Source organism: Bombina bombina, chromosome 5, assembly GCF_027579735.1.
Source record: "Bombina bombina isolate aBomBom1 chromosome 5, aBomBom1.pri, whole genome shotgun sequence".
Taxonomy (NCBI): domain Eukaryota; kingdom Metazoa; phylum Chordata; class Amphibia; order Anura; family Bombinatoridae; genus Bombina; species Bombina bombina.
In genome coordinates this window covers 420,316,104-420,341,592 of record NC_069503.1, presented here as the reverse complement: position 1 = coordinate 420,341,592, position 25,489 = coordinate 420,316,104, and the positions used below count along the sequence as shown (strand labels likewise).

Here is a 25,489-nt window from a genome sequence, read left to right as displayed (position 1 = left end):
AGATCCGCATACCAAAAGCTGTGTGGCCATGCTGGAGCCACCAGCAGTACAAAAGAACGCTCCATTAGGATTTTGGAAATCACTTTTGGAAGAATAACTAGAGGCGGAAAGATATAAGCAGGTTGATAATTCCAAGGAAGTGACAACGCGTCCACAGCTTCCGCCTGAGGATCCCTGGATCTGGACAGATACCTGGGAAGTTTCTTGTTTAGATGAGAAGCCATCAGATCTATTTCTGAAAGTCCCCAGATTTGAACAATCTTAAGAAATACCTCTGGGTGAAGAGACCATTCACCCGGATGTAACGTCTGGTGACTGAGATAATACGCTTCCCAAATGTCTATACCTGGGATGTGAACCGCAGAAATTAGACAGGAGCTGAGGACTGTGAGTCCCCCCTTGATGATTGACATATGCCACGGTTGTGACATTGTCTGAAAACAAATAAACGATTCTCTCTTCAGAAGAGGCCAGAACTGAAGAGCTTTGAAAATCACACAGAGTTCCAAAATGTTGATTGGTAATCTCGCCTCCTGAGATTCCCAAACCCCCTGCGCTGTCAGAGATCCCCATACAGCTCCCCAACCTGAAAGACTCGCATCTGTTGAGATCACAGTCCAGGTTGGATGAAGAAAAGAGGCCCCTTGAACTAAACAATTGTGATCCAACCACCAAGTCAGAGAAGATCGAACACTGGGATTTAAGGATATTAATTGTGATATCTTTGTATAATCCCTGCACCATTGGTTCAGCATACAAATCTGGAGAGGTCTCATGTGAAAACGAACAAAAGGGATCGCGTCCGATGCAGCAGTCATGAGACCTAGAATTTCCATGCACAAAGCTACCGAAGGGAATGATTGAGACTGAAGGTTTCGACAAGCTGAAACCAATTTCAGACGTCTCTTTTCTGTTAGAGACAAAGTCATGGACACTGAATCTATTTGGAACCCAAAAAGGTTACCCTTGTCTGAGGAATCAAGGAACTCTTTGGTAAATTGATCCTCCAACCATGTCTTTGAAGAAACAACACAAGTTGATTTGTATGAGATTCTGCAGAATGTAAAGACTGAGCAAGTACCAAGATATCGTTCAAATAAGGAAATACCGCAATACCCTGTTCTCTGATTACAGATAGAAGGGCACCGAGAACCTTTGAAAAGATCCTTGGAGCTGTTGCTAGGCCAAATGGAAGAGCAACAAACTGGTAATGCTCGTCTAAAAAAGAGAATCTCAGAAACTGATAGTGATCTGGATGGATTGGAATATGAAGATATGCATCCTGTAAGTCTATTGTAGACATATAATGCCCTTGCTGAACAAAAGGCAGAATAGTCCTTATAGTCACCATTTTGAATGTTGGTATCCTTACATAACGATTCAATATTTTTAGATCCAGAACTGGTCTGAAGGAATTCTCCTTCTTTGGTACAATGAACAGATTTGAATAAAACCCCAGACCCCGTTCCAGAACTGGAACTGGCACAATTACCCCAGCTGACTCTAGGTCTGAAACACATTTCGGAAACACCTGAGCCTTTACTGGGTTTACTGGAATGCGTGAGAAAAAAAATCTTCTCACAGGCGGTCTTACCTTGAAACCTATTCTGTACCCTTGTGAAACAATGTTTGAATCCAAAGACTTTGAATCGAATTGATCCAAACATCTTTGAAAAATCGTAACCTGCCCCCTATGAGGGCCGCACCTTCATGCGGATTTGGGAGCTGGTTTTGACTTTCTAAAAGGCTTGGATTTATTCCAGACTGGAGAAGATTTCCAAACGGAAACTGTTCCTTTAGGGGAAGGGTCAGGCTTTTGTTTCTTATTCTGACGAAAGGAACGAAAACGATTAGCAGCCCTATATTTACCTTTAGATTTTTTGTCCTGAGGCAAAAAGGCTCCCTTCTGTGAACCAAATAATTTATTACCTTGGAAAGAAAGAGAAAGCAATGTTGACTTAGAAGTCATATCTGCATTCCAAGACTTAAGCCATAAAGCTCTTCTAGCTAAAATATCTAAAGACATATACCTGACAAATTCTAATGATATCAAAAATGGCATCACAAAGTTATTAGCATGTTGAAGAAGTTTAACAATGCTATAAGCATTATGGTCTGACACTTGTTACGCTAAAGCCTCCAACCAGAAGGTGGAAGCTGCAGCAACATCAGCCAAAGAAATAGCAGGTCTGAGAAGATTACCTGAACATAAATAAGTCTTCCTTAGAAAGGATTCAAGCTTCCTATCTAAAGGATCCTTAAAAGAAGTACTATCTGCCGTAGGAATAGTAGTACATTTAGCAACAGTAGAGATAGCCCCATCAACTTTGGGGATTTTTTCCCCAAAACTCTAATCTATCAGATGGCAAAGGGTACAATTTTTTAAACCTTGGAGAAGGAGTACATTAAGTACCCAGACTATTCCATTCCCTAGAAATTACTTCTGAAAAGGCATCAGGAACTGGAAAAATTTCTGGAATAACTACATGAGGTTTAAAAACTGAATTTAAACGCTTATTAGTTTTAATATCAAGAGGACTAGACTCCTCCATATCTAATGCAATCAACACTTCTTTAAGTAAAGAACGAATAAACTCCATCTTAAACAAATATGAAGATTTATCAGTGTCAATATCTGAGGCAGAATCTTCTGAACCAGATAGATCCTCATCAGAAATAGATAAGTCAGAATGATGGCGGTCATTTAAAAATTCATCTGAAATATGAGAAGTTTTAAAATACCTCTTACGTTTACTAGAAGGAGGAATAACAGACAGAGCCTTCCAAATAGAATTAGAAACAAATTATCTTACATTAACAGGAACATCCTGAACATTAGATGTTGAAGGAACAACAACAGGTAATGGATTATTACTAATGGAAATATTATCTGCGTTAGATAGTTTATCATCACAACTAACACAAACTACAGCCGGAGGAACAGTTACCAAAAGTTTACAACAAATGCACTTAGCTTTGGTAGAACCGACATCAGGCAGCGTCTTTCCAGAAGTAGATTCTGATCCAGGGTCAGGTAGAGACATCTTGCAATATGTAATAGAAAAAAACAACATATAAAGCAAAATTATCAAATTCCTTAAATGACAGTTTCAGGAATGGGAAAAAAAATGCAAAACAAAACAAGCCTCTAGAAACCAGAAGCAACTAAAAAGTGAGACTGAAATAATGTGAAAAAAACTGGCGCTAAATATGACGCCCACATTTTTGGCGCCAAGTAGAACGCCCACATTTTTTTGGCGCCAAGAATGACGCCCATATTTTTTGGTGCCAAAACAGTCTGCAACACACATACGTCAAAAAATGACGCAACCACGTGAAAACTGACGAAATTTTTGCGCCAAAAAAGTCTCTCGCCAAAAATGACGCAATAAATTGAAGCATTTTCTGCACCCGCGAGCCTAACAGCCCGCAATTTAGAAAAAAAGTCAATTGAAAATTTTTAAGGTAAGAAAAATATAATTCATATGCATTTTCCCAAAAAAATGAAACTGACAGTCTGAATGAAGGAATACTGATTATCCTGAATCATGGCAAATATAAGTTTAAAACATATATTTAGAATTTTACATATAAAGTGCCCAACCATAGCTTAGAGTGTCATGAATAAAATAAGACTTACTTACCCCAAGACACTCATCTACATATAGTAGATAGCCAAACCAGTACTGAAACGCGAATCAGTAGAGGTAATGGTATATAAGAGTATATCGTCGATCTGAAAAGGGAGGTAAGAGAAGAAATCTCTACGACCGATAACAGAGAACCTATGAAATAGATCCCCTAGAGGAAGATCATGATATTCAAATAGGCAATACTCTCTTCACATCCCTCTTGACATTCACTGCACTCTGAGAGGAAAACCAGGCTTCAGCCTGCTGCGAAGCACATATCAACGTAGAAATCTAGCACAAACTTAATTCACCACCTCCATGGGAGGCAAAGTTTGTAAAACTAAATTGTGGGTGTGGTGAGGGGTGTATTTATAGGCATTTTGAGGTTTGGGAAACTTTGCCCCTCCTGGTAGGAATGTATATCACATACGTCACTAGCTCATGGACTCTTGCCAATTACATGAAAGAAATACCCATTAAAGGATTAAATGTTTCATTTTCTTCAAACACCATCTTTGCACACCTCCTATAATGAACAAAGGCAAAGAATGACTGGGGGATTGAGGATACTTAAAGCCTTGCTGGGGTGTTCTTTGCCTCCTCCTGGTGGACAGGAGTAGAATTCCCACTAGTAACTTGAATGGATTTGTAGACTCTCCATCCCATTGAAAAGAAAAGTGTGTCAGTGGAAGAGCAGGCTAGGTCCGCAGGATATGCTGTACCCGAGTTCCTTCTAATAGCCTGTGGGTTATTTCTGTGCTGTGGTAAGTGGCTTACCTGAAGTAGCACCCCTCCACTGGCTTACTAGTCACCGAACTGCAGCAGTATCGAGTAGAGAGCCCATCCAGTGCTTGTACAAGTACAGAATAGGATTTCTGAGGAAATACAGTTATTCATATAGGGATACAGTAAGACGCTAAGAGACAGGTTTCCACAATGCCCGAGGGTGGTTATGGTTGAAAACCCTAAGGAGATCCTGAACAAATAACAGGGTATTCTTATGTTCCTGTATTATTCAGCCTGCTGGAAATCTCTTCCGTCTTCTTTCTGAATGATATGTCTCAGGTATAAATAAATAGTCTCACACTGATCTGAGCTCCCAAACATTAATCCATAAGTAGCTGGAACACCTCTATTCTCGTCCATCTCCGGAGAGGCCAAGAACAAAAAGAAATTGGGAGGGAATTTAAGCTCCTGTGTGGGTTCTTGGCCTGCTTCTAGCGACAGGAATTATATACCACATGTTAAGAAGCCCTAAGGACTATCATCATTATAAGAAAGAAACATGCCTGATGAAATGGTTAAATATAGAGCTGAGAAATGCATTGCTTTTTTTAAAGTTACATTTTTAACCAGTTGTCCCAGTCCGGAGAATCCTGCACAGTCACGTAACAAGCTGGGGGAGGACAGGCGTGGTGTGCACCCGTGGAGGTATACTGACGCCACATAATATCGCTATAATTTTATGTAAGCCATACAAAACTAATGCAGTAGAAATAGAAAAAAATCAAGTCTGTGGGTAAGGTTATAAGTATGTATTTCCATACCTTGAGAATAGCAGCGTATACAGTAGTATTCTTTGTTAAATGTATTAAGATTGTACATATGAATTATAAAACTTAAAAAAAATATATTCAAGCTTTTTGTTTTACATTTAAAATACACTTAACATAAAATAGGCTGTTAGTAGATGAAGGTATACAATATGTGACTATCAATATGCTGTAACAGTATAAAAAAGCACTAAAAGAATAAAAGTTGATACAAACTTCTTGTTTTTGCTGGCTGTTAAAAATACCATAATGTACAGGCCTTTAATGGATATATCTTCTTTGCTCCAATGGCTGCGTATTAAGCATTCATTTACATAACCTTGTAATTCTCCATGATCTATATTAAATATGCCAACAAAGTAGTCAGCATCAAGTGACGACATAATAAACAGCAATATTAGATGTGACCTATCAAGTCTGTGAACATGATTTAGTGATCAAGTGTAGTCTGAATAAATCCCCATAATTCTGTTGCACCACAAATGAATGTCAAACACCATCTTTCAATTAATTTTCTTCTTTTAAATGTATTTTCTACATATGTTCAGGATGACTTTGTAGGCAGGAAATAACCTCTTCAACAGGCTGCCCTTCATAGCAAATTCGATACACAGCAGTGAAAAGTGGGAACCTGCAAGATCAAAAAGAAGAATGGGATAAAGAACTGAAATCTTAAAGTAAACTTAAAATATATAAATATATAAAGGGTTGCACCGATTCCATTTATTTAAGACCGAGTACAAGTACCGATACTTGTTTTCAAATACTCGCCGATACCAACTACCGATACTTTTTTATGTCATGTGACAGTTTACCAAGCACAATACAGACTAATTATTTAAGATTCCTTCTTTATAATTATGAAGGACTGTAGCTCAAAAAGACATTATGAAATAATAAAACAGGTTTTATTTGTCACAAAGTTCACAGAACATGTTTAGAAATAAAAATATTACAATAAAATATATTAACAACAACAAAAAATAACAAATATAAAATTGCAACCAACCAAAAGTGCCATACAGTAAAAAATAGAACAGAATACTGTTTAATCATGGTGAACAACACTATGGGCTAGATTACATTTGACTGGTAAGCTTTACCAATGCTCTCATTACACGTCCTACTCCATTAAAGGCTATGGCGTTGGAAATGTGAAAAGAGCATTGGTAAAGCTTACCAATCAAATGTAAACTAAATCTAGTCCTATAATTGCAGGATGAGTGTTCATTGGGATTAACTTGTTTTCCTATGAGTACTCTTCCTGCAATTATATAAGCCAAGATGTTCCTCAGAGTACAGTAATTAGAATAATTTTTCAAAAGTTAGTGGCAAGTTCTTTTTAAGGAACAGAACAGAAGCATCTCTGCATGTTCAGCTATAAGTCTGTTTTTGCTATCAGTAAGGAAGTTCAACTTTTCACACTACTGCATGGGGCAGAAACATATTTTTGGGCCATTTTAGCCAGAGCTGGAAATCTCAGTTTATTAACTGCCCAGTACTTCAGGGGTTTGTCTGAACGCAGTACAGTGATCTCTCCTACAATAAGAGCAATTTGTATTGGCAGAACAGTAGTAAACAATTTTTAGTTTAGTCTCCACTCCAGCTTTAAATGAAATGGGAACATGCAGTTTGAAAAAAAACACCACAAGATAGCATATGGGTAGTAAGTGGAGGTATTGGTTTAAGTATCGGTGCATTTGCATGAGTACAAGTACTCATGCAAGTACTTGGCATCGGTACCGATACCGATACTAATATCGGTGCAACCCTAAATATATATTTTTTTTCTTCTTCTCTAAATCTATTTAATTAGTATAGTGCAAACTATGAACAAGTGCATTTGCAAGCTGTTAACAAATTAAAAACAAAAAAGGACCGAGATATACTATAATGGCTACTTACTTATCCACCATGCCTTTTTGATGCAGGATGCGATAAACTTCTGCAGAGGTCTGTGGCCCTTGAAGCTTCTGACCATTCAGCATCTCCTGTTCCAGTTGCTCTATGCTCTGAAGCAGAAAACAAACAAACATACAAGACAATTAAATGAAGACAACAGAAACTGGTAGGGACAGCCATGTGATTAAATACAGTAAAAGCAGAATAAAGAGAAAATAGCCTATTTAAGTTCTTTAGTTTTATTTTGTACAGTTTTACAGAAAAAGGTAGACAAGGATGAAATTCTGTCTCCTAATGTCCAGATGTCTGTTATAACACATATATACAGAAAGAGATGTCTTCTCTTCTTTTATGCCTTATTACTTGAACCAACGGTTGTTAGGGTTCAATACAAATTGAAAATAGAGGTAACAGCAGGCAACTTTGAGTATCAATTTCAACAATATATATATATATATCCAAAAAGGGAAAGCACAATAATACAATTACTTTAAGGCCACGGTGCAGTTTAAAGCAGTACAAAATCCAACCAAAGAAAAGGCACACGCACCACACACACACTAAAATATATATATATATATATATAAATAAAACAAAATGTTTGCTTACCTGATAAATTTCTCTCTTTTGTGATGTACCGAGTCCACGGTTTCATCCTTACTTGTGGGATATTATCCTTCCTAACAGAAAGTGGCAAAGAGAGCACCCACAGCAGAGCTGTCTATATAGCTCCTCCCTTAACTCCACCTCCCAGTCATTCGACCGAAGGCTTAGGAAGAAAAAGGAGAAACTATAAGGTGCAGAGGTGACTGAAGTTTTCAATAAAAAATATCTGTCTTGAATAGACAGGGCGTGCCGTGGACTCGGTACATCGCAAAAGAAAGAAATTTATCAGGTAAGCATAAATTTTGTTTTCTTTTGCAAGATGTACCGAGTCCACGGTTTCATCCTTACTTGTGGGATACCAATACCAAAGCTTTAGGACACGGATGAAGGGAGGGACAAGACAGGAACCTAAACGGAAGGCACCACTGCTTGCAGAACCTCTCTCCCAAAAATAGCCTCCGAAGAAGCAAAAGTATCAAATTTGTAAAATTTGGAAAAGGTATGAAGCGAAGACCAAGTCGCAGCCTTACAAATCTGTTCAACAGAAGCATCATTTTTAAAAGCCCATGTGGAAGCCACCGCTCTAGTAGAGTGAGCTGTAATTCTTTCAGGAGGCTGCTGTCCAACAGTCTCATAAGCCAAACGGATGATGCTCTTCAGCCAAAAGGAAAGAGAGGTAGCTGTAGCCTTTTGACCTCTACGCTTTCCAGAATAGACATCAAAGAAAATGTTTGACGAAAATCTTTGGTTGCCTACAAATAAAACTTCAAAGCACGAACCACGTCCAAGTTGTGCAACAGACGTTCCTTCTTAGAAGAAGGACTAGGACACAGAGAAGGAACAACAATTTCTTGATTGATATTCCTGTTAGTTAACAACCTTAGGGAGGAACCCAGGATTGGTACGCAAAACCACTTATCAGCATGAAAAACAAGATAAGGCGAGTCACATTGTAATGCAGATAGTTCAGAAACTCTTCGAGCTGAAGAGATAGCAACTAGAAACAGAACTTTCCAAGATAGAAGCTTAATATCTATGGAATGCATGGGTTCAAACGGAACCCCCTGAAGAACTTTAAGAACTAGATTCAGACTCCATGGCGGAGAAACAGGTTTAAACACAGGCTTGATTCTAACTAAAGCCTGACAGAAAGCCTGAACGTCTGTGACATCTGCCAGACGCTTGTGCAACAGAATAGACAAAGCAGATATCTGTCCCTTTAAGGAACTAGCTGATAGCCCCTTCTCCAATCCTTGGAGAAAGGACAAAAACATAGGAATCCTGATCTTACTCCATGAGTAACCTTTGGAGTCGCACCAAAAAAGATATTTACGCCATATCTTATGATAGATTTTCCTGGTGACAGGCTTTCGAGCCTGAATCAAGGTATCTATGACCGACTCAGAGAAACTCCGCTTTGAAAAAAATCAAGCGTTCAATCTCCAAGCAGTCAGTTGCAGAGAAATTAGATTTGGATGCTTGAACGGACCTTGAATCAACAGGTCCTGTCTCAGTGATAGAGTCCATGGTGGCAGAGATGACATGTCCACCAGGTCTGCATACCAAGTCCTGCGTGGCCACGCAGGTGCTATCAAAATCCTGTTTGATTCTGGCAATCAGACGCGGAAGGAGAGGGAATGGTGGAAACACATAAGCCAGGTTGAACGACCAGGGTACTGCTAGAGCATCTATCAGTACTGCCTGAGGATCCCTTGACCTGGACCCATAACAAGGAAGTTTGGCGTTCTGACAAGATGCCATCAGATCCAATTCTGGTGTGCCCCATATCTAAACCAGTTGAGCAAACACTTCCGGATGGAGTTCCCACTCCACCGGATGAAAAGTCTGACGACTTAGAAAATCCGCCTCCCAGTTCTCTACCCCTGGGATATAGATAGCTGATAGATGGCAAGAGTGAGTCTCTGCCCATTGGATTATTCTGGAAACTTCTATCATCGCTAAGGAACTCCTTGTTCCCCCCTGATGATTGATATAAGCCACAGTCGTGACGTTGTCCGACTGAAATCTGATGAATCTGGCCGAAGCCAGCTGAGGCCATGCCTGAAGAGAATTGAATATCGCTCTTAATTCTAGAATATTTATCGGTAGGAGGGCCTCCTCCTGAGTCCACATACCCTGTTCTTTCAGGCAATTCCAGACTGCACCCCAGCCCAGTAGGCTGGCGTCCGTCGTCACTATAACCCACTCTGGCCTGCGGAAACACATTCCCTGGGACAACCACCAAAGAAGAGAATCTCTGGTCTCCTGATCCAGATTTATCTGAGGAGATAAATCTGCATAATCCCCATTACACTGTCTGAGCATGCATAGTTGCAGTGGTCTGAGATGTAAGCGAGCAAACAGAACTATGTCCATTGCCGCTACCATTAGTCCGATTACCTCCAAACACTGAGCCACTGACGGGCGAGAAATGGAATGAAGAGCTCGGCAGGTGGCTAAAATCTTTGATTTCCTGACCTCCTTCAGAAATATTTTTATGTCCACCGAGTCTATCAGAGTCTCTAGGAATGAAACTCTTGTGAGAGGGGAAAGAGAACTCTTTTACGTTCACCTTCCACCCATGAAATCTTAGAAAGGCCAACACGATGTCCGTGTGAGACTTGGCTAGTTGGAACGACGACACTTGAATTAGGATGTCGTCTAGATAAGGCGCCACCGCTATGCCCCGCGGCCTTAGGACCGCCAGAAGGGACCCTAGCACCTTTGTGAAAATTCTGGGAGCCGTGGCCAACCCGAAGGGAAGAGCCACAAACTGGAAATGCTTATCCAGAAAGGCAAACCTGAGGAACTGGTGATGATCTTTGTGGATAGGAATGTGTAGATACACATCCTTTAAGTCCACGGTGGTCATATATTGACCCTCCTGGATCATTGATAAAATAGTCCGAATGCCCTCCATCTTGAAAGATGGGACTCTGAGGAATTGGTTTAGGATCTTGAGATCTAGGATTGGTCGGAAGGTTCCCTCTTTTTTGGGGACCACAAACAGATTGGAGTAGAACCCCTGCCCCTGTTCTCTTTTCAGAACTAGGATCACTCCCATGGTAAATAGGTCTTCTACACAGAATAAGAACGCCTCTCTTTTTATCTGGTTTACAGACAATTGAGAAAGATGGAATCTCCCCCTTGGAGATCTTTGAAATCTAGAAGATACCCCTGGGTTACGATTTCTAAAGCCCAGGAGTCCTGAACGTCTCTTGCCCAAGCCTGAGCAAAGAGAGAAAGTCTGCCCCTACTAGATTTTCTACCGGATTGGGGGCTACCCCTTCATGCTGTCTTGTTGGCAGCAGCAGGCTTCTTGGCCTGTTTACCTTTGTTCCAAGCCTGGTTAGGTCTCCAAACTGACTTGGATTGAGCAAAATTCCCCTCTTGCCATGCAGGAGGGGAAGAGGAAGTGGGACCACCTTTGAAGTTACGAAAGGAATGAAAATTATTTTGTTTCGTCCTCATCTTATTTGACTTATCCTAAGGGAGGGCATGACCCTTCCCTCCAGTGATATCTGAAATGATCTCTTTCAGTTCAGGTCCAAATAGGGTCTTACCCTTGAAAGGGATGGTCAAAAGCTTAGATTTTTATGACACATCAGCCGACCAGGACTTAAGCCATAACGCTCTACGCGCTAAAATGGCAAAACCTGAATTCATTGCAGCTAATTTAGCCAGATGAAAAGCGGCATCTGTAATGAAAGAATTAGCTAGCTTAAGAGCCCTAATTCTATCCAGAATATCATCTAATGGGGTCTCCACCTGAAGAGCCTCTTCCAGAGCCTCGAACCAAAAGGCAGCTGCAGTGGTTACAGGAACAATGCACGCTATAGGCTGGAGAAGAAAACCCTGATGAACAAAAATTTTCTATAGGAGACCCTCTAATTTTTTATCCATAGGATCTTTGAAAGCACAACTGTCCTTGATAGGTATAGTTGTACGCTTAGCTAGAGTAGAAACAGCTCCCTCCACCTTAGGGACCGTCTGCCACGAGTCCCGCATGGTGTCGGATATGGGAAACATCTTCTTAAAAACAGGAGGGGGAGCGAACGGAATACCTGGTCTATCCCACTCCTTAGTAACAATGTCCGAAATCCTCTTAGGGACCAGAAAAACATCAGTGTAGACAGGAACCTCTAAATATTTGTCCATTTTTCACAATTTCTCTGGAACTACAATAGGGTCACAATCATCCAGTCGCTAAAACCTCCCTGAGCAATAGGCGGAGGTGTTCTAGCTTAAATTTAAAGGCCGTCATATCTGAATCTGTCTGAGGGAACATCTTTCCTGAATCAGAAATCTCTCCCTCAGACAGCAAATCCCTCACCCCTACCTCTGAACATTGTGAGGGTACATCGGATATGGCTACTAAAGCGTCAGAAGGCTCAGCATTTGTTCTTAACCCAGAGCTACTGCACTTCCCTTGCAACCCAGGCAGTTCAGATAAAACCTCTGTGAGGGTAGTATTCATAACTGAGGCCATATCTTGCAAGGTGAAAGAATTAGACGCACTAGAGGTACTTGGGGTCACTTGTGCGGGCGTTACTGGTTGTGACACTTGGGGAGAACTAGATGGCATAACCGGATTTCCTTCTGTCTGAGAATCATCCAGTGCCAAACTCTTATAAGTCAAAATATGATGTTTGCAATTTATAGACATATCAGTACATGAGGGGCACATTCTAAGAGGGGGTACCACAATGGCTTCTAAACATATTGAGCAAGGAGTTTCTTCAATGTCAGACATGTTGAACAGGCTAGTAATGAGACAAGCAATCTTGGAAAACACTTTATTCAGTGAGAAAATAACAATTATAAAAAATGGTACTGTGCCTTTAAGAGAAAAAAAGGCATACACAATCTGCAAAACTGCTTAAAAATACATCAATTTTTTTTTAAATTTTTACAGCAGATTCAATAAGCTTTAATAAGTTTGCACCACAAGCAAGTGAAACATTTAACCCCTAAATATGGAAACCGGATTGACAAAGTGCCAAAAACCGGAAAAAAAACCTGTTAGCACCTTGCCACAGCTCTGCTGTGGCGCCTACCTGCCCTTAGGGATTGGAAATGTGGGGATAAAGCTTCGATTTGGCCCAAAAAGTTCACCAGGACCCTCCGGTGTAGTAGCTTGCTGCTTGCCAGGAGTAAACAACTGCGCAACTGAGGTGCGAAATTAGGCCCCGCCCACTGCACTTGATGTTTCTAAGGCCTCCAAAAAAACACACCAAGCGTTTTTACCAGCCATGTGGGTTCTAAAACCCCAAAAAGCCAAGTGTACCCTCAACACAGTTGCCCCTCAAAGGTTTATAAACAGCACTCCCAGTACACACAACCGTTTGCTAATATCATTGTGTCAACCATGATTTTAGCCCTTATGTAAGTTTAGTAATGCCACTATGAGTCTAGGATTACTGCTTACCCTTACCCTCATGGGGATACTGTCAGAGTTTCTGAAATATCACAGTCTCTTGAGAAAAAATTACTGAACATACCTCATTGCTGTATAGCATGAAACCGTTCCTCACACTGAAGTTTCCTGTACTCCTCAGCCTCTGTAGGAACAGCATTGGATCTTGGTTACAAACGCTAAGATCATCATCCTCTAGGCAGAATTCTTCATCCATCTCCTGCCTGAGAGTAAATAGTACACACCGGTACCATTTTAAAATAACAAACTCTTGCTTGAAGAAAATAAAAACTAACAGGAGGAGTTAAGGGGGGAGCTATATAGACAGCTCTACTGTGGGTGCTCTCTTTGCCACTTCCTGTTAGGAAGGAATATATATATATATATATATATATATATATATATATATATATATATATATATATATATATATATATATATATATACACACACACATACATACATACACATATAAATATATATATATACATATACATACACACACACACACACACACACACATACATATATACACACACCGGTAAACTGCATAAGTAAAACTTCAAAGCACGGACCACGTCCAGATTATGTAAAAGGCGTTCCTTCTTTGAAGAAGGATTAGGACACAATGATCGAACAACAATCTCTTGATTGATATTCTTGTTAGAAACTACCTTAGGTAAAAACCCAGGTTTGTACGCAGAACTACTTTATCTGAATGGAAAATCAGATAAGGAGAATCACATTGTAAGGCAGATAACTCAGAGACTCTCCGAGCCAAGGAAATAGCCATCAAAAACAGAACTTTCCAAGATAAAAGTTTGATATCAATGGAATGAAGGGGTTCAAACGGAACCCCTTGAAGAACTTTAAGAACCAAGTTTAAGCTCCATGGGGGAGCAACAGGTTTAAACACAGGCTTAATTCTAACCAAAGCCTGACAAAAAGATTGAACGTCTGGAACGTCTGCCAGACGCTTGTGCAAAAAAATAGACAGAGCAGAAATCTGTCCCTTTAAAGAACTAGCTGATAATCCATTTTCCAAACCCTCTTGGAGAAAGGACAATATCCTAGGAATCCTAACCTTACTCCATGAGTAATTCTTGGATTCACACCAATAAAGGTATTTACGCCATATCTTATGGTAGATTTTCCTGGTGACAGGCTTTCGTGCCTGTATAAGGGTATCAATGACTGACTCGGAGAAGCCACGCTTTGATAAAAATCAAGCGTTCAATCTCCATGCAGTCAGTCTCAGAGAAATTAGATTCGGATGATTGAACGGACCTTGTAGTAGAAGAAGGTCTTGTCTCAGAGGCAGGGCCATGGTGGAAAGGATGACATGTCCACTAGGTCTGCATACCAGGTCCTGCGTGGCCACGCAGGCGCTATCAAGATCACCGATGCTCTCTCCTGTTTGATTTTGGCAATCAGTCGAGGGAGCAGAGGAAACGGTGGAAACACATAAGCCAGGTTGAAGAACCAAGGCACTGCTAGAGCATCTATCAGTGCCGCTTCTGGGTCCCTGGACCTGGATCCGTAGCAAGGAAGCTTGGCGTTCTGGCGAGACGCCATGAGATCCAGTTCTGGTTTGCCCCAACGATGAACCAATTGAGCAAACACCTCCTGATGGAGTTCCCACTCCCCCGGATAAAAAGTCTGACGACTTAGAAATCCGCCTCCCAGTTCTCTACACCTGGGATATGGATTGCTGATAGGTGGCAAGAGTGAGTCTCTGCCCAGCGAATTATCTTGGAGACTTCTAACATCGCTAGGGAACTCCTGGTTCCCCCTTGATGGTTGATGTAAGCCACAGTCGTGATGTTGTCCGACTGAAATCTGATGAACCTCAGGGTTGCTAACTGAGGCCAAGCTAGAAGAGCATTGAATATTGCTCTTAACTCCAGAATATTTATTGGGAGGAGTTTCTCCTCCTGAGTCCACGATCCCTGAGCCTTCAGGGAATTCCAGACTGCACCCCAACCTAGAAGGCTGGCAACTGTTACAATTGTCCAATCTGGCCTGCGAAAGGTCATACCTTTGGACAGATGGACCCGAGATAGCCACCAGAGAAAAGAATCTCTGGTCTCTTGATCCAGATTTAGCAGAGGGGACAAATCTGTGTAATCCCCATTCCACTGACTGAGCATGCATAGTTGCAGCGGTCTGAGATGTAGTCGCGCAAATGGCACTATGTCCATCGCCGCTACCATCAAGCCGATTACTTCCATACACTGAGCCACCGAAGGGCGCGGAATAGAATGAAAAACACAGCAAGATTTTAGAAGCTTTGATAACCTGGATTCTGTCAGGTAAATCTTCATTTTTACAGAATCTATCAGAGTCCCTAGGAAGGAGACTCTTGTGAGTGGGGATAGAGAACTCTTTTCCTCGTTCACCTTCCACCCATGTGACCTGAGAAATGCCAGAACTATGTCCGTATGTGACTTGGCAATCTTAAAGCTTGACGCCTGTATCAGAATGTCGTCTAGATAAGGGGCCACTGATATACCTCGCGGTCTTAGGACCGCCAGAAGCGATCCCAGAACCTTTGTAAAGATTCTTGGAGCTGTAGCTAACCCGAAGGGAAGAGCCACAAATTGGTAATGCCTGTCCAGAAAGGCAAACCTTAGGAACCGATTATGATCTTTGTGAATCGGTATGTGAAGGTAAGCATCCTTCAAATCCACTGTGGTCATGTACTGACCCTCCTGGATCATAGGTAGGATGGTCCGAATAGTTTCCATTTTGAACGATGGAACTCTGAGGAATTTGTTTAAGATCTTTAGATCCAAAATGGGTCTGAAGGTTCCCTCTTTTTTGGGAACAACAAACAGATTTGAATAAAAACCCTGTCTCTGTTCCGACTGTGGAACTGGACAGATCACTCCCATAACTAGGAGGTCTTGCACACAGAGTAAGAATGCCTCTTTCTTTATCTGGTTTACAGATAATCTCGAAAGGTGAAATCTCCCTTGAGGAGGGGAAGCTTTGAAGTCCAGAAGATATCCCTGAGATATGATCTCCAACGCCCAGGGATCCTGAACATCTCTTGCCCACGCCTGGGCGAAGAGAGAAAGTCTGCCCCCTACTAGATCCGTTACCGGATAGGGGGCCGTTCCTTCATGCTGTCTTAGAGGCAGCAGCAGGCTTTCTGGCCTGCTTGCCTTTGTTCCAGGACTGGTTAGGTTTCCAGCCCGGCTTGGATTGAGCAAAAGTTCCCTCTTGTCTTGTAGCAGAGGAAGCTGATGCTGCACCTGCCTTGAAGTTTCGAAAGGCATGAAAATTAGACTGTTTGGCCTTTGATTTGGCCCTGTCTTGAGGAAGGGTATGACCCTTACCTCCAGTATTGTCAACAATAATTTCCTTCAAACCAGGCCCGAATAGGGTCTGCCCCTTGAAGGGAATGTTAAGTAATTTAGACTTTGAAGTCACGTCAGCTGACCAAGATTTAAGCCATAGCGCCCTACGCGCCTGGATGGCGAATCCAGAATTCTTAGCCGTTAGTTTAGTCAAATGAACAATGGCGTCAGAAACAAAAGAATTAGCTAGCTTAAGTGTTCTAAGCTTGTCAAGTATTTCAGTCAATGGAGTAGCTGTCCGAAAGGCCTCTTCCAGAGACTCAAACCAGAACGCCGCAGCAGCAGTGACAGGCGCAATGCATGCAAGGGGCTACAGGATAAAAACAGAATTTATGCTTACCTGATAAATTACTTTCTCCAACGGTGTGTCCGGTCCACGGCGTCATCCTTACTTGTGGGAATATCTCTTGCCCAACAGGAAATGGCAAAGCTGGCCATATAGTCCCTCCTAGGCTCCGCCCACCCCAGTCATTCGACCGACGGACAGGAGGAAAAAATAGGAGAAACCATAGGGTGCCGTGGTGACTGTAGTTAGAGAAAATAATTCATCAAACCTGATTAAAAAACCAGGGTGGGCCGTGGACCGGACACACCGTTGGAGAAAGTAATTTATCAGGTAAGCATAAATTCTGTTTTCTCCAACATTGGTGTGTCCGGTCCACGGCGTCATCCTTACTTGTGGGAACCAATACCAAAGCTTTAGGACACGGATGAAGGGAGGGAGCAAATCAGGTTACCTAAACGGAAGGCACCACAGCTTGCAAAACCTTTCTCCCAAAAATAGCCTCCGAAGAAGCAAAAGTATCAAATTTGTAAAATTTGGCAAAAGTGTGCAGTGAAGACCAAGTCGCTGCCTTACATATCTGATCAACAGAAGCCTCGTTCTTGAAGGCCCATGTGGAAGCCACAGCCCTAGTGGAGTGAGCTGTGATTCTTTCAGGAGGCTGCCGTCCGGCAGTCTCATAAGCCAATCGGATGATGCTTTTAAGCCAAAAGGAAAGAGAGGTAGAAGTTGCTTTTTGACCTCTCCTTTTACCAGAATAGACGACAAACAGAGAAGATGTTTGTCTGAACTCTTTTGTAGCTTCTAAGTAGAATTTTAGAGCACGGACTACATCTAAATTGTGTAGCAAACGTTCCTTCTTTGAAACTGGATTCGGACACAAAGAAGGTACAACTATCTCCTGGTTAATATTTTTGTTGGAAACAACCTTTGGAAGAAAACCAGGCTTAGTACGCAAAACAACCTTATCTGAATGGAACACCAGATAGGGTGGAGTACACTGCAGAGCAGATAACTCAGAAACTCTTCTAGCAGAAGAAATAGCAACCAAAAACAAAACTTTCCAAGATAACAACTTAATATCTATGGAATGTAAAGGTTCAAACGGAATCCCTTGAAGAACTGAAAGAACTAGATTTAAACTCCAGGGAGGAGTCAAAGGTCTGTAAACAGGCTTGATCCTAACCAGAGCCTGAACAAATGCTTGAACATCTGGCACAGCTGCCAGTCGTTTGTGTAGTAAGACAGATAAAGCAGAAATCTGTCCTTTTAGAGATAATCCTTTATCCAAACCTTCTTGTAGAAAGGAAAGGATCTTAGGAATTTTTACCTTATTCCATGGGAATCCCTTGGATTCACACCAGCAGATATATCTTTTCCATATTTTATGGTAAATTTTTCTAGTTACCGGTTATCTGGCTTGAACCAGAGTATCTATCACAGAATCTGAAAACCCACGCCTTGATAGAATAAATCGTTCAATCTCCAAGCCGTCAGCTGGAGGGAGACCAGATTTGGATGTTCGAATGGACCCTGCACAAGAAGGTCCTGTCTCAAAGGTAGCTTCCATGGTGGAGCCGATGACATATTCACCAGGTCTGCATACCAAGTCATGCGTGGCCACGCAGGAGCTATCAAGATCACCGAGGCCCTCTCCTGCTTGATCCTGGCTACCAGCCTGGGAATGAGAGGAAACACATAAGCTAGGTTGAAGGTCCAAGGCGCTACTAGTGCATCCACTAGAGTCGCCTTGGGATCCCTGGATCTGGATCCGTAGCAAGGAACCTTGAAGTTCTGACGAGACGCCATCAGATCCATATCTGGAATGCCCCATAATTGCGTCAACTGGGCAAAGATCTCCGGGTGGAGTTCCCACTCCCCCGGATGGAATGTCTGACGACTCAAGTAATCCGCTTCCCAGTTTTCCACACCTGGGATGTGGATCGCAGATAGGTGGCAGGAGTGATCCTCCGCCCATTGTATTATTTTGGTCACTTCTTTCATTGCCAGGGAACTCCTTGTTCCCCCCTGATGATTGATATAAGCAACAGTCGTCATGTTGTCTGATTGGAATCTTATGAATCTGGCCTTTGCTTGCTGAGGCCAAGCCCTGAGAGCATTGAATATCGTTCTTAGTTCCAGAATGTTTATCGGGAGAAGAGACTCTTCCCGAGACCATAGTCCCTGAGCTTTCAGGGATTCCCAGACCGCGCCCCAGCCCACTAGACTGGCGTCGGTCGTGACGATGACCCACTCTGGTCTGCGGAAGCTCATTCCCTGGGATAGGTGGTCCAGGGTTAGCCACCAACGGAGTGAATCTCTGGTCTTCTGATCTACTTGAATCACTGGAGACAAGTCTGTATAGTCCCCATTCCACTGTTTCAGCATGCACAGTTGTAATGGTTTTAGATGAATTCGTGCAAAAGGAACTATGTCCATTGCTGCAACCATCAACCCTACTACTTCCATGCACTGAGCTATGGAAGGACGTGGAACAGAATGAAGAACTTGACAAGCGCTTAGAAGTTTTGACTTTCTGACATCTGTCAGAAAAATCCTCATTTCTAAAGAATCTATTATTGTTCCCAAGAAGAGAACTCTTGTCTATCTTGCATAATTTTTCTGGAATGACCAGGTTGTCACAATCATCCAGAGTAGATAACACCTCCTTAAGCAGTGCGCGGAGATGCTCTAATTTAAATGTCACAACATCAGGTTCAGCCTGTTGAGAAATTTTTCCTGAATCTGAAATTTCCCCATCTGACAAAACCTCCCTCATGGCCCCTTCAGATTGGTGTGAGGGTATGACAGAGCAATTATCATCAGCGCCCTCCTGCTCTTCAGTGTTTAAAACAGAGCAATCGCGCTTTCTCTGATATGCAGGCATTTTGGATAAAATATTTGCTATGGAGTTATCCATTACTGCCGTCAATTGTTGCATAGTAATAAGCATTGGCACGCTAGAAGTACTAGGGGCCTCCTGCGTGGGCAAAACTGGTATAGACACAGAAGGAGATGATGTAGAACCATGTCTACTCCCTTCATCTGAAGAATCATCTTGGGCAATTTCATTATCTGTGGCAGTACTGTCCTTACTTTGTTTGGACGCTATGGCACAATTATCCCACAGTTTTGAAGGGGGAGACACATTGACTTTCATACATATAGAACATAGCTTATCTGAAGGTACAGACATGTTAAACAGGCTTAAACTTGTCAATAAAGCACAAAAACCGTTTTAAAACAAAACCGTTACTGTCTCTTTAAATTTTAAACAGAGCACACTTTATTACTGAATATGTGAAAAAGTATGAAGGAATTGTTCAATTTCACCACAGTGTCTTAAAGCATTCAAAGTATTGCACACCAATTTTCAGAGCTTTAACCCTTAAAATAACGAAACCGGAGCCGGTTACAGTTTTAACCCCTCTACAGTCCCAGCTACAGCCTTTGTTGCGACTTTACCAAACCCAGGGGGGAATACGATACGAAATGAAGCCTTCTAGGAGCTTTTCCAACTACTTTCAGATCCTCACACATGCATCTGCATGTCTTGCTCTCAAAAGTAACTGCGCAGTAATGGCGCGAAAATGAGGCTCAGCCTACAACTGGGAAGGCCCTTCCTGACTGGAAAAGGTGTCTAACACAGTGCCTGACGTTAAAAAAACGTTCCCCAAGTTTATAAGTGTGAATTACCAGCATAAACATGTATAAAATGCCCAAATAAAGCAATCGATTTTGCCCATAAAAGTGTCTCCCAGTTTTATAGCCCATATTAAGCCCTTTATTCTGTTTGAGACTAAGAAAATGGCTTACCGGTCCCCATGAGGGGAAATTACAGCCTTCCAGCATTACACAGTCTTGTTAGAAATATGGCTAGTCATACCTTAAGCAGAAAAGTCTGCTAACTGTTTCCCCCAACTGAAGTTACTTCATCTCAACAGTCCTATGTGGAAACAGCAAACGATTTTAGTTACTGTCTGCTAAAATCATCTTCCTCTCACAAACAGAATTCTTCATCTTTTTCTGTTTCAGAGTAAATAGTACATACCAGCACTATTTTAAAATAACAAACTCTTGATAGTAGAATAAAAAACTACAACTAAACACCACATACTCTTAACCATTTCCGTGGAGATGTTGCCTGTGCAACGGCAAAGAGAATGACTGGGGTGGGCGGAGCCTAGGAGGGACTATATGGCCAGCTTTGCTGGGACTCTTTGCCATTTCCTGTTGGGGAAGAGATATTCCCACAAGTAAGGATAACGCCGTGGACCGGACACACCAATGTTGGAGAAACCTTGTTGAATAAACATTTTCTTAAGGTAACCTAATTTTTTATCCATTGGATCTGAAAAAGCACAACTGTCCTCGACAGGGATAGTGGTACGCTTTGCTAAAGTAGAAACTGCTCCCTCCACCTTAGGGACCGTCTGCCATAAGTCCTGTGTGGTGGCGTCTATTGGAAACATTTTTCTAAGAATAGGAGGGGGGGAAAACGGCACACCGGGTCTATCCCACTCCTTATTAATGATTTCTGTAAACCTTTTAGGTATTGGAAAAACATCAGTACACACCGGCACTGCATAGTATTTATCCAGTCTACACAATTTCTCTGGTACTGCAATTGTGTCACTGTCATTCAGAGCAGCTAACACCTCCCCAAGCAATACACGGAGGTTCTCAAGCTTAAATTTAAAAGTAGAAATATCTGAATCAGGTTTCCCCGAATCAGAAATGTCACCCACAGACTGAAGCTCTCCTTCCTCAGCTTCTGCATATTGTGACGCAGTATCAGACATGGGCCTTAAGGCATCTGCGCGCTCTGTACTACGTCTAACCCCAGAGCTATCGCGCTTTCCTCTGAATTCCGACAGTCTGGCTAATACCGCTGACAGGGTATTATCCATGATTGCCGCCATGTCCTGCAAAGTAATCGCTATGGGCGTCTTTGATGTACTTGGCGCCATTTTAGCGTGAGTCCCTTGAGCGGGAGTCAAAGGGTCTGACACGTGGGGAGAGTTAGTCGGCATAACTTCCCCCTCGCCAGAATCCTCTGGTGATAAATTTTTTAAAGATAAAAGCTGATCTTTATTGTTTAAAGTGAAATCAATACATTTAGTACATATTCTCATATGGGGTCCACCATGGCTTTTAAACATAATGAACAAGGAGTTTCCTCTATGTCAGACATGTTTATACAGACTAGCAATGAGACTAGCAAGCTTGGAAAACACTTTACATCAAGTTAAACGAGCAATATAAAAAACGTTACTGTGCCTTTAAGGGAAACAAATTTTGCTAAAATTTGAAATAACAGTGAAAAAAGGCAGTTAAACTAACGACATTTTTACAGTGTATGTAACAAGTTAGCAGAGCATTGCACCCACTTGCAAATGGATGATTAACCCCTTAATACAAAAAACGGATTAACAAATTGAAAAAAAAAACGTTTTTTAAACAGTCACAACAATTGCCAACTTTACCTTCCTCAATATATGACTTTTGAAGCCTTTTGAGCCCTTCAGATGTCCTAAAGCATGCAGGGAACTGCTGAGGGAAGCTGAATGTCTCTGTCTGTAATTTTAACTAGGCCCCTCCCACTCATATTACAACAGTGGAAAGCCTCAGGAAAAAACTAGGCCCCAATAAGTTTTATCACCAAAGCATATATAAAAACGATTAAACATGCCAGCAAACGTTTTATATTGCACATTAATCAGAGTATATACCTCTGATAGCAAGCCTGATACTAGTCGCTATTAAATCACTGTATTTAGGCTTAACTTAAATTAATCTGGTATCAGCAGCTTTTTTCTAGCAAATTCCATCACTAGAAAAACTTAAACTGCACATACCTTATTGCAGGATAACCTGCACGCCATTCTCCCTCTGAAGTTACCTCACTCCTCAGACATATGTGAGAACAGCAGTGGATCTTAGTTACTTCTGCTAAGATCATAGAAAAACGCAGGCAGATTCTTCTTCTAAATGCTGCCTGAGATAAAATAGTACAACTCTGGTACCATTTAAAAAACATAATTTATGCTTACCTGATAAATTTATTTCTCTTGTAGTGTGTTCAGTCCACGGGTCATCCATTACTTATGGGATATATTCTCCTTCCCAACAGGAAGTTGCAAGAGGATCACCCAAGCAGAGCTGCTATATAGCTCCTCCCCTCACATGTCATATCCAGTCATTCGACCGAAACAAGACGAGAAAGGAGAAACTATAAGGTGCAGTGGTGACTGGAGTTATAATTTTAAAATTTAGAACCTGCCTTAAAAAGACAGGGCGGGCCGTGGACTGAACACACTACAAGAGAAATAAATTTATCAGGTAAGCATAAATTATGTTTTCTCTTGTTAAGTGTGTTCAGTCCACGGGTCATCCATTACTTATGGGATACCCATACCAAAGCTAAGTACACAGATGATGGGAGGGACAAGGCAGGAACATTAAACAGAAGGAACCACTGCCTGTAGAACCTTTCTCCCAAAACCAGTCTCCGAAGAAGTGTCAAATTTGTAAAATTTGGAAAAAGTATGAAGTGAAGACCAAGTTGCAGCCTTGCAAATCTGTTCAACAGAGGCCTCATTCTTAAAGGCCCAGGTGGAAGCCACAGCTCTAGTGGAATGAGCTGTAATTCTTTCAGGAGGCTGCTGTCCAGCAGTCTCATAGGCTAAACGTATTATGCTACGAAGCCAAAAAGAGAGAGAGGTAGCCGAAGCCTTTTGACCTCTCCTCTGTCCAGAGTAAACGACAAACAGAGAAGAAGTTTGTCTAAAATCTTTAGTTGCCTGTAAGTAGAACTTCAGAGCACGGACCACGTCTAGATTATGCAAAAGACGTTCCTTCTTTGAAGAAGGATTAGGACATAATGATGGAACAACAATCTCTTGATTGATATTCCGGTTAGAAACAACCTTAGGCAAAAACCCAGGTTTAGTACGCAGTACTACCTTGTCTGAATGAAAGATCAGATAAGGAGAATCACAATGTAAGGCAGATAACTCAGAGACTCTTCGAGCCGAGGAAATAGCCATCAAAAACAAAACTTTCCAAGATAAAAGCTTAATATCAATGGAATGAAGGGGTTCAAACGGAACACCCTGAAGAACTTTAAGAACCAAGTTTAAGCTCCACGGAGGAGCAACAGCTTTAAACACAGGCTTAATTCTAGCCAAAGCCTGACAAAAGGCCTGGACGTCTGGATTCTCTGCCAGACGTTTGTGTAAAAGAATAGACAGAGCTGAAATCTGTCCCTTTAGCGAACTAGCGGATAAACCCTTTTCTAAACCCTCTTGTAGAAAAGCTAATATCCTAGGAATCCTAATTTTACTCCATGAGTAACTCTTGGATTCGTACCAATATAAATATTTACGCCATATCTTATGGTAAATTTTTCTGGTCACAGGTTTCCGAGCCTGTATTAATGTATCAATAACCGAATCCGAAAACCCACGCTTTGATAGAATCAAGCGTTCAATTTCCAGGCAGTCAGCCTCAGAGAAATTAGGTTTGGATGGTTGAAAGGACCCTGAATTAGAAGGTCCTGCCTCAGAGGAAGAGACCATGGTGGACAGGACGACATGTCCACTAGGTCTGCATACCAGGTCCTGCGTGGCCACGCAGGCGCTATCAGAATTACCGATGCCCTCTCCTGTTTGATCCTGGCAATCAGCCGAGGTAGCAACGGAAATGGTGGAAACACATAAGCTATGTTGAAAACCCAAGGGGCTGCTAATGCATCTACCAGCACCGCTCCCGGGTCCCTGGACCTGGATCCGTAACAAGGAAGCTTCGCGTTCTGGCGAGATGCCATGAGATCCAGATCCGGTTCGCCCCAACGACGAATCAGTTGAGCAAATACCTCCGGGTGAAGTTCCCACTCTCCCGGATGAAAAGTCTGGCGACTTAGGAAATCCGCCTCCCAGTTCTCTACGCCCGGGATGTAAATCGCTGACAGGTGGCAAGAGTGAGACTCTGCCCAGCGAATTATCTTCGAGACTTCCAACATCGCTAGGGAACTCCTGGTTCCCCCTTGATGATTGATGTAAGCCACAGTCGTGATATTGTCCGACTGAAATCTGATGAACCTCAGTTTTGCTAACTGAGGCCAAGCTAGAAGAGCATTGAATATTGCTCTTAATTCTAGAATGTTTATTGGGAGGAGTTTCTCCTCCTGAGTCCACGATCCCTGAGCCTTCAGGGAATTCCAGACTGCTCCCCAGCCTAGAAGGCTGGCATCCGTTGTTACAATAGTCCAATCTGGTCTGCGAAAGGTCATTCCTTTGGACAGATGAACCGGTGACAACCACCAGAGAAGAGAATCTCTGGTCTCCTGGTCCAGATTTAGCAAAGGGGACAGATCTGAGTAATCCCCGTTCCATTGACTGAGCATGCATAGTTGCAGCGGTCTGAGATGCAGGCGCGCAAATGGCACTATGTCCATTGCCGCGACCATTAAGCCGATTACCTCCATGCACTGAGCTACTGATGGGCTTGGAACGGAATGAAGGACACGACAAGCATTGAGAATCTTTGATAACCTGGACTCCGTCAGGTAAATCTTCATCTCTACAGAATCTATAAGAGTCCCTAGAAAAGGAACCCTTGTGAGTGGTAACAGAGAACTCTTTTCCACGTTCACTTTCCACCCATGCGACCTCAGAAATGCTAGAACTATCTCTGTATGAGATTTTGCATTCTGAAAACTTGACACTTGTATC

The 25,489-nt window shown here is 42.0% G+C and overlaps 1 protein-coding gene across 1 annotated transcript in view; it reads right to left on the bottom strand.

The window, feature by feature from the left end:
• Nucleotides 1-5,152: 5,152 nt before the first annotated feature.
• Nucleotides 5,153-25,489, bottom strand: part of GPD1L (glycerol-3-phosphate dehydrogenase 1 like) — a 75,911-nt gene continuing 55,574 nt past the window's right edge. The window contains exons 7-8 of the mRNA XM_053713022.1: nt 7,091-7,197; nt 5,153-5,816 (exon numbers count right to left, since the gene is read on the bottom strand). Of these exons, the coding sequence (XP_053568997.1) occupies nt 5,720-5,816; nt 7,091-7,197 (204 nt within the window). The 3' untranslated portion in view covers nt 5,153-5,719. The remainder of the gene's footprint in view (nt 5,817-7,090; nt 7,198-25,489) is intronic.